This window comes from Gymnogyps californianus, chromosome 2 (assembly GCF_018139145.2).
Source record: "Gymnogyps californianus isolate 813 chromosome 2, ASM1813914v2, whole genome shotgun sequence".
Taxonomy (NCBI): domain Eukaryota; kingdom Metazoa; phylum Chordata; class Aves; order Accipitriformes; family Cathartidae; genus Gymnogyps; species Gymnogyps californianus.
Genome location: NC_059472.1, coordinates 168,143,804 through 168,160,831, shown reverse-complemented (window position 1 = coordinate 168,160,831; position 17,028 = coordinate 168,143,804). Strand labels below are relative to the sequence as shown.

Genomic DNA, 17,028 nt, shown 5'->3' with positions numbered 1-17,028 from the left:
CAAGTGCCCATGTTGCAGTGAGTTTCTGTCGCCTCTCATCCTATTGTTGTGCACCTCCAAGAGCAGGCTGGCTCTGCCTTTTCTTCACCATCCCATACGGCAGTTGCACTCACCAACAGGATCCCCCTTTCCCCTTCTCTTCTCGAGGCTGGACAAACCCAGCTTCTCCTGCAGCTTCTCTTGGCAGGCATGTGCTCCAGCCCCCAGACATCCTGGTGGTCCTCTGCGGGCCCCACTCCAGAATGTCACGTCTTTGTGGTCCTGTGCCCGGAAGTCCAGACGCAGTTTCACAAGTGTGGCATAGCAAGGAATAGCCTCTTTCCTTGACTTGATGGCAACACTTACGCTAACGCAGCCCATTTTGCAGTTGACCTTTGTCACGGCTGGCTTACCTCACAGACTCATTCTCCACTTGTTGTCCACGAGGACCGCCAGGTCCTCTCCTGCGAAACTGCTTTCTACCCAGTTGATGCCCACTGTACCACTGCACGGTGTCATTCTCTCCCAGGAGCAGAACTTTGTATTTGCCTTTGTTGAACTTTACAACGTTGAACTGCCGTCCTGTTTCTGGAGCCTGTCAAGGTCCCTCTGAGCAGCCGTGCTCCCCTGCCTCTGACGTAGGCTCAGGGACCTGGGAGGCCTGAGGACAGGACTTACCAGGAGAAACGGAGGCAAAGACAACACTGAGTGCCTCGGCCTTCTCCCTGGCTTTTGACATGAGCGGCAGAACCAGAACCAGACCCAGACCCGGGTTTTCCTTAGTCTTCCTTCTGCTGCTGATCCACTTGCAGAAGGCTTTCTTGTTGCCCATCACGTCCATTGCTAGGTTCAATTCCAGCTGAGCTTTGACTTTCCTCATTTCATGCTTGCGTGCTCGAGCACCGTTGTGCTGTTCCTGCTGGGTAGACCATCCCTGCTTACCCCTCTGTGCACTCCCTCTTTGCATTTGAGGCCAGTCAGGAATTCCCTGCTTAACCCTGCTGGCCTCCTGCTAGGCCTGCTCAACTTTCTGCACCTTCGTCTGCTCGTTCCCCTCTGCTTTGAAGAGGTTGTCCTTGAAGCTCAGCCAGGTTCCGTGAGCCCCTTTGTCCTCCAGGGATCCCCACTGTCCCATAGGATCCTTCTGGACAGATCGCTGAACAAGCCGAAACCTGCTCTCCTGAAGTGCAGGTCTTGCTTGCTTCTCTCAGGATCGCAAACTCTGCCATCTCATGGTTGCTGCAGCCAGGGCTGCCCTTAACCTTCACATCCCCAACCAGTTCTTCCTTCTTTGCGAGTAACAGGTCCAGCAGAGCACGTCCCCTTGTTGGCTTGTTGATCACCTGTGTCAAGAAACTGTCATCAATCCAATCCAGGAATCTCCTGTAGTGCTTGTGCCCAGTGCTCCAGCCCTCAAAGCGGATGTCAGGGTGTTCTGGTTTTGGCTGCGATAGAGCCAAATTGTCTTCTTAGTAGCTGGTACAGTGCTGTGTTTTGGATTTAGCGTGAGAATAATGTTGATAACACGCTGATGGTTTAGTTGTTGCTAAGTAGCGCTTATCCTAAGTTAAGGATTTTTCAGTTTCCCATGCTCTGCCAGCAAGCAGGCGTGCAAGAAGCTGGGAGGGAGCACAGCCAGGACAGCTGACCTGAACTAGCCAAAGGGGTATTCCATACCATAGAACATCATGCCAAGTATATGAACTGGGGGGAGTTGGCCGGGAGGAGCGGATCGCTGCTCGGGCATCGGTCAGCGGGTGGTGAGCAACTGCATTGTGCAGAACTTGTCTTTTCTTGGGTTTTATTTCTTTTTTTTTTTTGTTATATTCCTTTTTATTGCAATTATTATATTTTTATTATTATTAGTTAGTATTATATTTTATTTTACCTTAGTTATTAAACTGCTCTTATCTCAACCCACGAGTTTTACTTTTTTTTTCCCTGATCCTCCTCCCCACCCCACTGGGAGGGGGTAGGGGGGAGCAGTTGCATGGTGCTGAGTTGCTGACTGGCGTTAAACCATGACACAGGGTGGTTACAGTTCCCTCATGAGTATGAGGGCCTGCAACCATGGGGCTTCCTCCAGATGTCTAAGAAAGGCTTTGTCTCCTTCTTGATCAGGCAGATTGTCTGTAGCAGACAGCCACCATGCTGTCACCCGCATAACTTAATTTTAGTTTAAACTAAAGTTAGTTAAAAAAAAAAAATATACAGAAGAGTGTACTCTTCAGATTTATGTTTCTTTCCAGGTGAACGCTGGCTATCATTAAAGGTCCCAGAAAAAAAAAAAAAAAAAATAATTTGATCCATTTCAGGTAGGAAATAACAATTGGAGCTGCATTCTTTACTACCTGAGCAGGACAAACAAAACAGTTTCAGCAATTTGCTTTAAAAAAAAAAAACAAAACAATCATCAGACACTAATAAATAGAGATTTGGCAACTTCCTTAGAATTAGGCTAGCCTATAATTTCCATCTTTGAGAGAGGTAACAAAAGCCAAGACCTCTTGCTCCTCCAAGTCTGACAAGCTCAATTAGATCCTGAGGGAATTTTTTTACTACCTAGAGCACATGCACACAACCTAGACATTTCAAAAATAGTGTTCAGAGGCCAGCATTTTTACATTACAAGTGACAATGACTGAAGTCTGACTTATCAGCTACTGGACAGTTTCCCTACTAAGAAACTTTAGCCTATAGCTTATTGACAAAAGTGTCTCTACCTTTGAGGCTTCTATAGTGGTCAAAGGACAGCTAAGGGCTGACACTCCTTAGAAACTGTAACTCTGTGCCACCTTATGAGTCTTGATTCCTAAGAGATAGTGTTTTAGGGAGGACTTCTGACTGGCTACCACAGAGCCAATAACACAGTCCAGTAACATGGCAAAAGCAATTAAAGACTGTGCCATTCTGAATTTCATGGCCACATGCAGATACCATTCAAAAATGCAAAGATCCTGCAACACTACAAGCAACAGTTAAGCAAGCCTTTCACCAGCCACTCACGGTAATCAGTTATGAGCACAGACTAACGTGGGCAGATAGAAGCAACACATATAAGCGCCTAAGCTCTACACTGTTTATATTTGAATGTTTAATTACGTAAAGGAAGGCTATAGGTCACATCTATGAATTAGGATTATGAGGAGCCCTTATGAGTTACTCTCAAAGTTCTAGTAAAAGCAATTCAGTAGCTCCTTTATGTTCAGCGGCCAGGCAGCATCTATGACCCGGCCAAACCTCTGAGGCATACAGTCCAAAGAAACAACTGGAGAGGTGACCAAAGTCAATCAGCATGAAAAGCATCAACTCTAGAGCAAGGAGTCAGATGGCATATGAAAGCAACATTTCTGGAGACTTCTGCTAGAGATGCTCTATGGAGCAGCAGCTGGATCACAGCCACCAGCTTGAAGGGATGTTGGGAGGTCTCTAGTCCAACTTCCTGCTCAAAATAGGGTCAACGATGAGGTTACGCTGGGGTTTGAAAACTTCCAAGGGTGGATATCCCACAACCTCTCTGGGTTCCAATGCTTGACTGTCCTGTTGTGAAAAAGTTTCTCCTTACACGTAGCCAGCTCCTCTCCTGTTTCAACTTATGCTCGCTGGCTCTCATTCTCCTGCCATGCTCCACTGGAAAGCCTGGCTCCATCTTCTTGACCATCCTCTCTTAGGAGCTGGCAAGCTGCTGTTATGTCCCCTCAGAGCCATCCTTCCTCCAGGCAGAACAAGGCCAGTTCTCCCAGTCTCTCCTCATGTGCTGATCCAGCCCTCTGACCAACCTGATGACCCTCTACTGAACTCAGTCCAGTTTGCCAATGTTTTTCTTGAACTGGGGGTCCCAAAACTGGACACAGTGCTCTAGCTGTGAGCTAACGAGTACTGACCAAAGAGGGGTAATCAAGTCCCTCAGTCTCTTGGCTGTGCTCCTGTTCACACAGCCCAGGATGCTGTTAGTCATCTTTGCTGCCAGCACACGCTTCCTGCTCACGCTCAGCTCACTGTCCACCGGGGCCTTTCCAGCAGTGCTGCTCCCCAGCCAGGCAGCCCCAGCGACAGCTTACCGCCCCCCACTTTCCCAAGGAAGAACTCTGCATTTGACCTTGTTGAATTTCATAAAGTTCCTGTCAGCTCATTCCTCCAGCCTGTCCAGCTCCCCCTAAACGGCAGCCTGTCCACAAGCATATCGACGGGTTCCCCCCGCCCGGCCCCGCAATTTGGGGTCATCTGCAAATTTTATAAGCAAGCACTCCACTGCCTCCTCCAGGTCACTGATAAAGGTGCTAAACTGAACAGCTGCCAGGATAGATCCCTGCAGTGCTCTGCTTGTCACTGTCTTCCCGATAGAATGCAACCTATTAGCCACTACCCTCTAAGCCCAATCATCCAACCAGATGGTTGTCCACCCATCTAGACCAAAATGTCCCAACTTGGATACAAGACTATTATGGGAGACAGTTTTAAAAACTTTGCTAAAGCCAAGGAAAATTATATCCACTGCTATCTCTTGTTCACAGATCCAGTCATTTTATCAGAGGAGGCAATCAGGTTGGTCAGGCATGATTTACCCTTGGTAAATCCATGCCCACCATTCCCTATTACCTTCTTCTCCTTCACGTGTCCAGAAATGTGTTTCAAAGAGCGCTTGCTCCGTGATTTTCCCAGCGACCAAAGCGAGGCCGATTGGCTGCAGTTCCCTGGATTGTTCTTTTGGCCTTTTGCAAAGATGGGTGCAACAATTGCCTTTTTCTAGTCATTGGGAACCTGCCGCGATTTCCACGACATTTCAAAAGTGATAGAGAGTGGCCTTGCAAGGACATTGGCCAGTTCCCTCAGCACCCTCAGATGCAGCCTGTTGGGTACCATGGAGTTGCACAGGTCAAGTTTTCTCAATAATCCCTGGCTCAATCCCTGTCCATTGCTGGATATTCCTCTTGACCGTGTTCACTGATCACAGAGGTATGGGAGATATCATTAGTGCAGACTGAGACAAAGAAGGCTTTGAGTACTTCAGACTGATCTGTCTCCATCATCACTATATCACCCAGCCCACTCAGCATCGGGCACACATTTTCCTTGGTCAGCCTTTTATTACTAATGTAACAGTAGAAGCGTTTCTTGTTGCCCTTGACGTCCCTTGGAAATCTCAACTCCAGCTGAGCTTTGATTTTCCTGATACCATTCCCTATATTCCCAGGCAACATTTCTAAATTCCTCCTTTGTAACCTGGCCCTGCTTCCACCTCTTGTACGCTGCCTTTTGATATTGGGACCTCCACTCTGAGTTCCCTGCTTAGTTAAGCTGGGCTCCTCATAAATCTGCTCATTTTCCTGCATATCAAGACAGACTGCTCTTGTGCTTGGATGGTCCTTAAAGACCTGTCGGCTTCCCTGAGCCACTTCACCCTTCAGAGCTGCTTCCCTTGGGATCACACCTACCAGTTCCCTGAATAAGCCAAACTCTGCTTGTCTGAAGTCCAGGGTCTGTACTTTGCTACTCTCCTTCCTCATTCCCTTCAAGATCTTGAACTTCATTATTTCAGAGTTGCTACATCCAAGGCTGCCACTGATTATCACATCCCTAACCATTTCCTTCTTATGAGTGAATAGCAGATCCAGGCGTTCCTCACCTCTGGTTGGCTCAGATGGAGAAAGAGGTGGACAACAGCCATGCAGTGACCAAAAAACAACAGGACAGCTATTATGGGATGGGAATAATAATCACCAAAGAATCCCATAGGGTGGTCAGTGAACAGCAGCAGGAGTTGACTGAATATTTGTGTAAAGGAGAATGAAGTAGAGAGGATGAAAAGGAGAGGACAGCTCTACAAAAACCTATCAGCACAGCTAGACAAAAAGTCCTTGCGGGAATTTTGGGCCCAGTGAGAAGAACAGTAGCCAATACTAAGAGACAAGCATGCCATTGAAGGAGAAGCAGTTTGCTGTTCCAAAGTTGCGCTCCACTCAGCAAGTTAAATGAGGAAAAGCAGAGACACACAGCTATGGAGTCAGAATGATTTTCAGCTGAGAATCTTGCATCAGAATGGGTAGGCAAGGAAGCTGAAGAAACAGAACAGTGAATCACAGTCACGGTGCCTGGGAAAAAATGTAATGACTCAGAACTAAGAGAAGATAAGTCACTGACCAGAAGTAATGACGAGACAAGGCCTGGAGAAAGAAGAGGGGCAATCTGATGTGCAGTCGTGTTTCTCTACAGACAGTTTGTGGCCTGAGGTCGAAATTGAAGCACAACTGCTAGACTTGGGTCACAAAGGCCACATCAGCCTCAGAGATCTAGGTCCCCAGCTACGAATGAAGATGCCTATGAACTTTTCTGAAACTGAATGAGGGTTTCAGTGACCTGAGAACAAGGGAATGACCCAGAGGTAAGGAAAATGGAGTGAGGTATAGCCTGCTGCACAGAACTGGAGTTAATGTTGAATACACTATAAAAAATGCTAAGCCTTGTTACATTACAATAAGTCAGCCTGGGCTTAACCAAGTCTTTCTTTTCATTAAAATTGCATTTTAGACAAAAGATATGCAGTAGATCCAATTGACTTGCATTTAAATAAAGCATTTGACATACAGTCATAACGGGAAGCACTACTTAAGACTGAAAAATGGGGATTAGAAAAAGAACAAAGTGTTGTACAGAACTGGCATAGAAAAAAAGTATTAAGTAGGAAGTACCTCATGGGCCATTTTTGAAACTTGATTTTATTTAGATATTTTCATTAATAGCTCCAGCACAAAAAGGAGAAGTATGCTAACAAAAGTTAATAATGACAAATTTGGGTGACACTGTCGATACAAGGCAGAGAATAGTACAGAGAATGTAAGGAAGCTGAGAACTGTATAATAGAAATGGGATGAAATATAGTATTACAAAGCACAGGATCATGTTCCAGAGCCTATACCCATGATTCCTGCTCTAATATGGGAATTCATCAGTTGCAAACAATAGAAAGCAGAAATACTTGTGAGTATTAGTCAATCACAGAATGACCATATGCTGTATCAATGTAGTAAGGCCATAAAAAATAAAATGTGATCTCAATCTGCATCACTAGCTATTTCCAGTAGAGACAAAAATGCATTAGTGGCATTCAAGCACTGGTGATACTGGTAATCTGTAATACTATGTATAGTTCTGGTCTCTTAAGAGGTAGGTTTAAAGAGGTTCAAAAGAGGTGAATTTAACCTGGAATAGAAATAACAAAGGACTGTGAGGATTAGAATTGTGGGGAGGCCCTCTTACTTGGCAAACTAAAAGCACCTGCCTTGCTGAGCCTAGCAAAAAAGAAAAAAAAAAGCTGCCAGATCTAAAGTATCTCAGAAGTAAGGAACCTAACTAGTCTTGAGGCAGCAATTGTGTCATGGCTTTCCTGACAGAGGGAACCAGCCTGGATGTGCCAGGAGGTCCCATGCAGTTCCATAATCCTATCTTCCTACATGTAATAGTTTGTTAGGTTGCACTTTCTCATACGATTATATCCACGCAAAATTAAATCCTTCTCAAATAGCTGAACTGTAGCTGCTGAGCGACCCTACCCAACTAGCAATATGCTCCAGCACTATAGGACAGGCTTGATCAGAGCCTGGAAGTCCAACAGCACGTTATCTGTGCCAACTGCCTGACTCGCTATCACAGCAAGGAAGAGAGAACCCACCTCCTTTTCCACTATTACATAAGATGGTTTTCAAGAGTAAAATGTATTTAATATCTTCCCCTCTCCCCTTCACAGTTCCCAGAAAACACAAGCAAGAGTATCCAAAAAGTCTGTGGGTAACAGATGCTGACTGGCTGGAAAATGCTCCAGAAGTAGCTCCAGATAGCTGGAAGCTTTACCCTGTGTTTCACGTGCATTCCACAGCCACCAGTGCAAACCTTCCACTTGACAGGACACCGATGCACACAGCATTTTCCCATCCCATGAATGGTGAGCGTCAGGAGGTTCTCATACACTGACTGCAGCCTAATGGACTACCTTAATCCAGACACAACATCATATCATCAATACCAGCATGCCAGCTACACTGATAAAAACTCCACTGCAGACAGAACTCTAGCAATTTGTGTTGCCTTATCACTCCATCAATTAAAATTATTGGCTGACAGCAACAAAGATACTGAAAGGCAAGAAGACTTGGTGACAGCATGGTTCTTAAAGGTGCTAGCATCTGTATAGGTTTTTGACATACTTGAATAAGGCTCTACCTATTAAAGAATTATCATGGATTTGATAAATGGAGGCACAAGTCTTCTGTTGCCAAAAAAGTTTGGTTACCTCTGTTCCGCGACCTTTTTATCTTATAAAGGCACCAGACCAAAAAAAAAAAAAAAAAAAAAAAAAGCCCTGAAACAGACATATATTTAAAGCGATAGCCTCACCATACAGGATGTATAATTGTCTGTGAAAACAATTTGTGTGGGACAGAGAACTGACAGCACAAGAAACTTAGCTTTCATTCTAAGAAAGTACAGACTCCAAGCAGAGCAGGAATGAGGCTTTAACACAAACACCATGGAGGCTGCAAGTAGTTCAAAGGTCTGGATTTAATGGTAGCTTAGTCCTTTCAAGACAGCAGCATGACAGAACTAATGGCTAACCTACGTGAGGCTATGCTTTCAGAGGGTGGCAGGAATTACAAGAAAAGAAGTGATAATATGACATCAGGAGTACCAAAGTGGGCTCACCTCCTCCAGTGGCTGGCACTAGGTACCTGTGGAACGTCACAGAAGAGAATCTGGAGGCTGCCAGCAAGTTTGGGCTTACACTAGCAGCGGAGAGGTAGACTTGAAAAGGACATGGAGATCTACACACCTGTCAAAGGGATTCTGCGCCCAGAAAAAGCACCAGAAGCCAAAGAAACTGGGACTAGGATGTGACGAGGGTGTGTGTTTTGAAGACCAAGGAAGCTTGCCTTTTGGGACCAAGTAGGCTTTGGGGGAACTATATGGAAGAGGGCACAGGAAAAGTCTGGGAATAATGAAAGAGAAGGGGGGCAGAGAGAAATCCCAACGTTTAAAAAGGAAGTAGAAGATTTAAGCATTGAGGATCAAGCATAGGCAGACACCAAAAGCTAGACACATCACCAGGGATAAGAGAATTAATAACTCTCCAGACAATGCAGGGCCCTTGAACTCTGTTGTTTACACGGGTTCGCTTCAGTCCTACTAGGACACAACCACAAAAATTAGAACCTGGCAGCTCTACTGGGCCAGAGAGACCTGAGAACGAGCCCATCTCCTACAGGCACAGCTGCGCTCTGAACCAGCTTTTGGCCAGCCTCAAAAATTGATCAAAAACATCCTTAAGACCCAGAGGGCCCCAGCGTCAAGTCGTGTACTTCGCAGCCCAGCACCACTGTCCATCCAGCAAGTGGCAGTGCTGGCTCGGCTAACCCAGTGCACGAGGACGACACAGGCCGGGCTGCGCTCCACACTCCCAGCCCCCAGCCCCAGCCCCAGCCTTGCTCTCTAGACTTTCACCCACTGCCTACTTACTTTTTAATTAGATTTTTAAACAAAAAGTGAAAGTATTTTCTAAAATCCCTCTAATTACACTAAGATGCTGAACTGATTGTGAAGGGAATAGGAAATGAAAGCGACTCACCCTCTGAGGGAGAATTTTGTCAGCCATCTTCCTCCTCTTGGCACTGTACATTTTTTAAAGAAAAAAACACGTTACCATGGTGACAGATCTAGGAGTAACGAGGCCACCTGCTAAATTATCCTGACATCTCCACATGCTGGTGCACAGCTGTGCATGCATCAGCAAAAGGGTCTCACCCATGCCCAGGACCTAGGACCCCTTCTCTCAGCAGCCTGGGGAGGTAGTTAGCTAAGAACAAATCAGGGCTGTCTGTTATGCATCTTGGAAAGAAGTGTGCAAGTTCTTTGATCACAGCATCTTCTATGGTGCAGGGCGGCAATGTATGCAAGTGCATGTGCACATGCTGTCTATAGATACAGAAAAAGCATGTAGGAGGACAGCGTGCACATGTGGAAGTGTGCGTAGATATACCTATGCATGTGCACATGTAAGTGGTTGAGCGCCTGTAAACAGAATGTGAACTTGTTGAAACAGATGACATGCATTCATTCATGCCCAAAATTGAGTGCTGATGAATACACACATATATATGTATTTTATATGATGTATGAAAACACACATATATACACACCCTTCCCTACGTATATACACTTGGTTTATTGTAACATATTGGCATGAGTGATATACAAAGGTACGTGGGCTTACATTTCCATATTTGTTCATCTTTATGAATGCACATGTGGGAAGATATATGTGTGCCTGCAGTGTACATAACGTGTCCATACCCATACATAAGCACATTTATATATCTATGCTTTTAAAAACATACTTGTGTTCATGTACATACACACAAATGTATATGTGCCTAAGAAATGGTACTGTCAGGAAGACTGCCAAATACATTGTCTTTTGAATTCTTCAGATTTTAAGAACCGTTTGTGCCCACCAAACCTGTCACCTAGCTTTCTCTAACAGGGCCAAGAGGGAATTCAGGCCTTATTCTTCACCTCTATAATTTGTGAGGTCTTTATCTTAAGCAGGAGATGAATCACTCCATCTGTGACAGACAAATGGGAGAAAGCGAACCGCCTGCTGCCACTCTGCCATGTCACAAGGATGCCCCTCCTTACTGTTTCCATACAGGAAGTCCATCATCAGCCATGTCCACATAAAAGCTGTTTCCACATACATCGATGTGGCATACTCCCTTCCTACGTTTGCTAATAATAAGCCTGGCCTGAAATACCAGATTCTTAGATTCTTCCCCATCCCCATATAAGCCAAGCCTGAGGAACTCTTAGTGCCCAGAGGTGCAAACTACACCCTTCCTCGGGGGCAGAAAATTCATCCACACAGTCACACCCAACTTCATAGGTGAACAACATTCCTTTTTAAAAGCATAGGAATAATGGGACTGGAATGTTACATGGTGTGAACCTCCAACACCTTCCACAGCTCACAAAATCAAATCTGCACTGAAACACTTCACAGAATCTGGAAGCAATGCCTGAGCAAGCTCCACTCTCCCAGAGGGAAATGGGATATGCATGCACCTGCAACAACCCCAAAGGCTTGCAATTAAAAAGCAAGTAACAAACAAAGCAAAAACCCTCAACAACTTGGGTCTCAACCAGTTCTCCAAGAGTCTTACAGAAACAAGATTTTTGTCTCCACCAAACCTGCCAAGAAAGGACGACTACACCTTCTTGGCCCATTTGTGCCATAAAACATAGGACTCAGTTACTCCCAGAATTGGACCCAAGGTGCCAGAAAAGTTTGCCTGAAAAAACAGAAAAATTTCAATGGGAAATGACAGGGAGGTGGAAATGAATGAGGGGAAAACATTCAACACGTTATCTGGAGGGAAGGCATGGCAGAAGAAACAGAGGAACTTTCCTGAGTACCTAGGAAGCACTGGTGTGAGCTGGCCTCACTACAGTAGAGATTACTGCTGGGTTCGAAACCAGAAGCATTGAAGTTAAGAACTGGGGAGGGGGAACTGCCTCCTTCCGTGAGTTAGGCCATCAACTTTTAGAAAATACTCTTCTTTAATGATCCCTGGAAACTAGTTAGTGACTAAAGTTTACCTTAATTATCCAGCAGTGGCAATTTTTCAGGTTGTATCTACCCTGTGTATTTGAAGGCTAGGCATTATTTTGTGCAGTTTCCTGGAGTACCTCCTGGGAGGTGCTGTGGAATGTGCATTTTGGCTAGTGCTGGGCAAGGCCTCCAAGTGCTGCACTCACACACATTCCTTCTGTATTCAATCGTAATGTATTAATACTCTCAGAACTGGTGTCCTTTCCAGATGCATCCCAGATATAAGCATTCCCAAGTCTGGCTTGCTGATCCAAGGCATATAACCTGGACAGAGCAGGGCTCCTGAAGCACTGAGCTTAGAGAATCATGTTTTACCTACAACTAGACACGATGACACCACCAGAACACTGTCTGAATCTATATATACACCTATAATGATTTTGCAAAAGGCAGACCACCCAGATGACTGCACCCTACGTATTTATCAGGAAGTGGCTCACACTTGGAACTCAAGACTGCTGAGGTCTAATAAGTCACAAAAAGAAATTAGTGAACTGTTATTTAAGAGAGAATGCATTCAGCACTGTACAAAGTGGGCATATTTTAAAAAGAAAGTTCCTTTAAAAAAATCCCTGTAATTCTATGAAATTATTTCCTATGCATATCTCTGTACTTTATATGTAGGAATGCCTGTGACAATTGCAAGTTTTATGACCACTCTCCTGAGTGACCATAGTACAAGTATTCACATGACCAACCAAAAATTTTTTCCACTTGTCTCGTTTACAAAGCATTTTGTTAGCCAGTCAGAAATCAGAGAAACTATACAGAACAGATAACAAATAATACAATAATTGTACTATATTAGAAGAGAACTGTTCATTAACTTTAAAGGCTAAATATAACGGCCAGATTTATAGCCCGATAAACCTGTGAGGTAAAAGCATTATAACTGCAAAATCAGACATTAGTAAAGGTCAGTTTGTTCAAGACCATTCACAAACAAAGTAAAGAGTAAAATTTACCAATGTTTTTCCTGCTTCAGGAAACTGACAATATATAACTCTTCTATTCTGTCTCATTCGATCTTAAAGGTCTTACCTATTGCTAAAAAGATATCCTTTTTTCCTCCTCAAATTGTCCTCCCATGTTTTCTTTCTGGAACACTCACCTCCTAGTTCGGTTCTGAGTGGCTTGCTGCTGCTGTTGCACTTGCTGCTGCACCTGCTGTTGCTGGACCTGCTGTGGTGCAGTGCGTTTTCTTGTTGTTTCCATCACGGTCTGGGGCATCCCCGGTCGCACCGAGGGGCTTCCAACGTATGGGGGGCCTGGGGGACCCATGGGAGCCCCCTGATGGGGCATTCGAGCTCCTGATGGCATCCCAGGACGCTAGAGAAGAAGCAAAACAGAAAGAAGAGCCAGTTTGGTCCCTGTTTCTTCAGCTGCAAAGACATTTGCACATAATCAGACACTTGCTCCAGCAAGTTCCCCATTTTGACCATCCTGATAAGCACTAAGCAGCAACACAGAGCACATGAGCTCTGGACTGGTATTTCCTGGACATCGTAAAGAGGCATTCAGTGATAAAGCAGACAGGAAACAGGGATGAAAAATACTAGGCTTGGGAAAACACTCAGTGGTCAGTAACGTATCCAGGCCAGCTTACAGCAGAAAGCTCTACCTTCAGACGGAAGAAAAACCTCCATGGCAGCTACACGCAGTCCAAATTGGTGCAGTTCACATGCTAATCAAAGCTACAAGCAAGCTCACATCTACAGTGCTTCAGATTTTGCACTGACTAGCATGCTGCTTTGATCAGTAGGGAGACTGTAACAAGCAAAGGTGAACCATGAAAACACTATGATAAAACATTTTCCATTAAGAGCCCTCTCCTTCACCTACACCAGAGAGCAGTGTAAGTTCATAAAGCAACAAGAATCCTTTAAGAAAAGGTCATGCCTCTGATCAAGCCTCTAAAATAAAAAAAAAAAAAAAAAAAAAAGGAATGTGGTAGTTTGTCAGCAGCCCCTGTAGGCATTCTAAAGGCCTGACATTTATGTTGACTTCAGCGTGCTCTGGAGAGACACTTTGGGTCAAATCACAAGCTTAATGCTGTACAAGACACACAGTAAACTCAATTCTAAATCCTAAAAGTTTGTATTCGTCAAGGACAAAAACCAGTAAAATAATTACCACCTGTAAAATGCAATTTAAAACAGAGAGAAGAGCTTAGTTTCATTCTAAGAATTATCAAGATGTTTATTATATGTCTACATATATGTGAAAATACAGACAAATACACACACACTCTCTATAGGTATTTGAACCAGCATGTGAATAAGAATAATCATACAAAAAAGTCTTTTGAAAGTCAAGTCCCTCTACAAAGTCTTTTAAGGAAACCAAGAGGCAATGGCATCCATTATGGATAAATAATTGGTAAAAGGATAGAAATGAGGTAAAAGTAATTGGTTCCGAAAATAAAAGGAAGGCACATGCAGAGTTTTGCTGGGACTCATGCTTTGCAGCATACTCATAAACAACCTGGGGGAAAAAAAAATGGAAAAAAAAGAAAAGGCAAGGAAGTGAAAAATTTTGCTGGTAACGCTAAGTTATTTAAGCTGGCAAGGATGAAGGGCAGCTTCAAAGAACTGCAGAAGGACTTTATGGGGCAGAATGAACACTTAAAAGGAAGATGAAAATCGATTTCAATACATATTTAAGTGAATTACATGGGGAAAAAACAATCCCATCATCACATACAGAACAATGGGCTCTGAGCTGACTGCTGCCCAACAGAAGCAAGATCTTGGAGTTTAAACAGACACTTCCAGAAAAAAAAAAAAAAAAAATCAGTTAACTGCTTACTAGAGGTCAAAAAAAGCCATTAAAAAAAAGAAATGACAAGGAAGGGAACAGAGAACATCACTGTGCCACTGTCCATGGTTTGCCCACATGTTGAATACTGTGTGCAGTTCTGGTTCCTGCAGTTCAGTAATGGCAGAGTAGATCTGAAAAAAGTACAAAGAATGGCACAGAAATGATTAAGATATGGAACTGCATCCACATAACTAAAAGTAAGCAGACTATGATTTTCCACCTGGAAGGAGGTGATCCAAGGTAATCTAAGGGGGCATTTGCTAGAGCTCTGCAAAATCATGAGTGGCCTGGAGAGGGCAGCTGGGGATTGACTGTTCACTGCCCCTTCCAGAACAACAAACTACGGCCATCAGAGAGGGCTAGGAGGAGCCAGGCTCACAGACAACCAAAAGCGGGTAGTTTGCCACACAGTCGGTAGTCAGCCTGTGCAACCCCTTTCCAAAGGGGTGCTAACGACACGGAAAACATATTTGGCCCAGAAACGTCTCTTATCAACAGTTAAAGACTGAGAAGGTACTTGGGAGAAGTACACTAGTGGTCTCCAAAGTGAGGTGCGTGCACCCTAGAAAGTATGCAAGACAATCCATAGGGGGGTGGGAAGAAAATGGTTTTTGCACCGTTAATAAATAAAATAAAAATTTTAAAAATAGTTTGTTTCATCTTTATCTCATCATTTTATAATTTCTAAATATATAATTATAATATATATTATAATAATATATAATTCTAAATATAATTTGGACCTGCATCTCCAAATTAACCACCCAAATCCACTGTAGCCCCCAAAGCCCCAGCTCAGCGCCCTCCCTGATCACTCCAAGTCTTAGATATTCCTTGCGCTTGTATGCATGAAGGAAACGGGAGAAAGAAAGAAGGGAAATGAACGATCAGCAAAGAACCAATGGCTATAACTGGTACGGATAGAGAAGGAAGGCTGAGGTAGGAGAGAGACCAGCACAGGAAGCCAAGCAGGTGAATTCAGCAAGTATTCATGTAGGAAACCGGTTGTGGGTATGGCCACTGAGCAGGGAGGCAGCAGCAGGCAGCAAACAGGCAAAACTGAGGCTCTGTGCAGAGCTGGAAACATCTTCTCCCATAAACCCGGAGCTATGAAACTGCTGGAACAGCACAGCTCTCTCCGTTCCCACGTACTCACCCCCACCCTCTGACCCAGGCCGAGTCAGCAAAAACAAACGGCCCAGAAAATGCTTCTCACTTGAGCTTGTATTTAAGATCTCTCTGTTGCCTGTCAATCTACACATTGTGGCCTTCTTCCAGCAAAGAGCAGACCATTGGGCCTGCTGTTGCCTGTCAATCAGCCAGGGACATTTGACAGTCATTCAGAAGAGACAAGATCCTGAGCACAGCCATCTCGCGTTCATCCCTCCTGGAGACTGTCTGGCCACACGGATCAGACTGCAGGCGCCCTTTTCTGCTTCTATAAAGGACACCTTAAGGCCTGGAGAACAAGGTCAGCAAGCCAAATCTACTCTCGATCTAAGTCTGACATCTTTGAACTTCCTTCAGTTCCCTTTGTTAAGCATCAAAATAGAGAAACGTAGAGAAAGGACAAAACTGAAAAAAAGGAGACAGCTCTAGCAAAAGTATATTCAATCTCACCCCTTGCCCCACCTCATTCCTTCCCCTCCCTTCTCATGTTCCTATCTCCGATATCACCCGTAAATAAAATATTACTCACTACGCAACTGCCATCTCCCTGCTGCAAGCCCACCAGACTCCCAAGATACAGAAATGCTTTCTCTATCTAAACTTTTATAAACGGAGAACACACAAGCCGTACCTTACCTTATCTAAAAGCTTATTTTGCTCTCAAACACATGTGCAAGACAAGACAGTGACAGACAATACATTGAATTTTTCACAATACTGACATTTAAAAAAAAAAGTCTTGATACTAAAGAGTATTGCAATACCATTACATCTTTTGAAAGAGATCTTGGAGCTGCACCTGTCTATGGGTTAGGATCTGTCTCTCCCCTCTTCCTCAGAGGGATGGAATCTGTCCTGAACAAGTATCATCCATGGTGAAGGCTGCAGTGCAAAACAGCACTGACACATCCTCCTTCCTGGGAAATCATCTACCCTAGACCCCTCTACCTGACCCAACTTTGTTCTTACCCACAGACCTATCCCCTTTTTTCTCCATTGAGTCCATATACATGTATTACTCTGCACTACTTCAAACACTTTACTGGACAAAGGGCAAAACCACTGTGGGCCATAGGAAATGAGGAAGACCACAGTATGTCCCCAGCTGAAGGGACCACTTTCACAGCTCTGAGAAGATGAAGCAAAGAGTATAGTAGAACTGCCCGCAGAGCAGCTAGGCAAGGCCAAACAGTACGCCACACAGAGAAAGGCACACAACCGATATTTCATGCATGCACACTGGTCCCTAAGAATTCTGCCGATTGCCTGCATTCCTGTGCACAGTCCATCACCGCCCTGGCTACAGCCTTCCAAAGCTGAGCACACTGTCAGTGCAGCAAGCACACCACCTCCCCAACAACTGCTGCCAAGTCCCTATCACTGCCTTCCACTGCCCAGTTTCC

General features: G+C 44.5%; 1 protein-coding gene across 1 annotated transcript in view; it reads right to left on the bottom strand.

Annotated features, from left to right (window-relative positions):
• SMARCD3 (SWI/SNF related, matrix associated, actin dependent regulator of chromatin, subfamily d, member 3) overlaps positions 1 to 17,028 on the bottom strand; it is a 75,726-nt gene that overhangs the window by 51,427 nt on the left and 7,271 nt on the right. Inside the window, exons 2-3 of the mRNA XM_050891686.1 lie at positions 12,747 to 12,964; positions 9,596 to 9,638 (exon numbers count right to left, since the gene is read on the bottom strand). Coding sequence (XP_050747643.1) covers positions 9,596 to 9,638; positions 12,747 to 12,964 — 261 coding nt within the window. The remainder of the gene's footprint in view (positions 1 to 9,595; positions 9,639 to 12,746; positions 12,965 to 17,028) is intronic.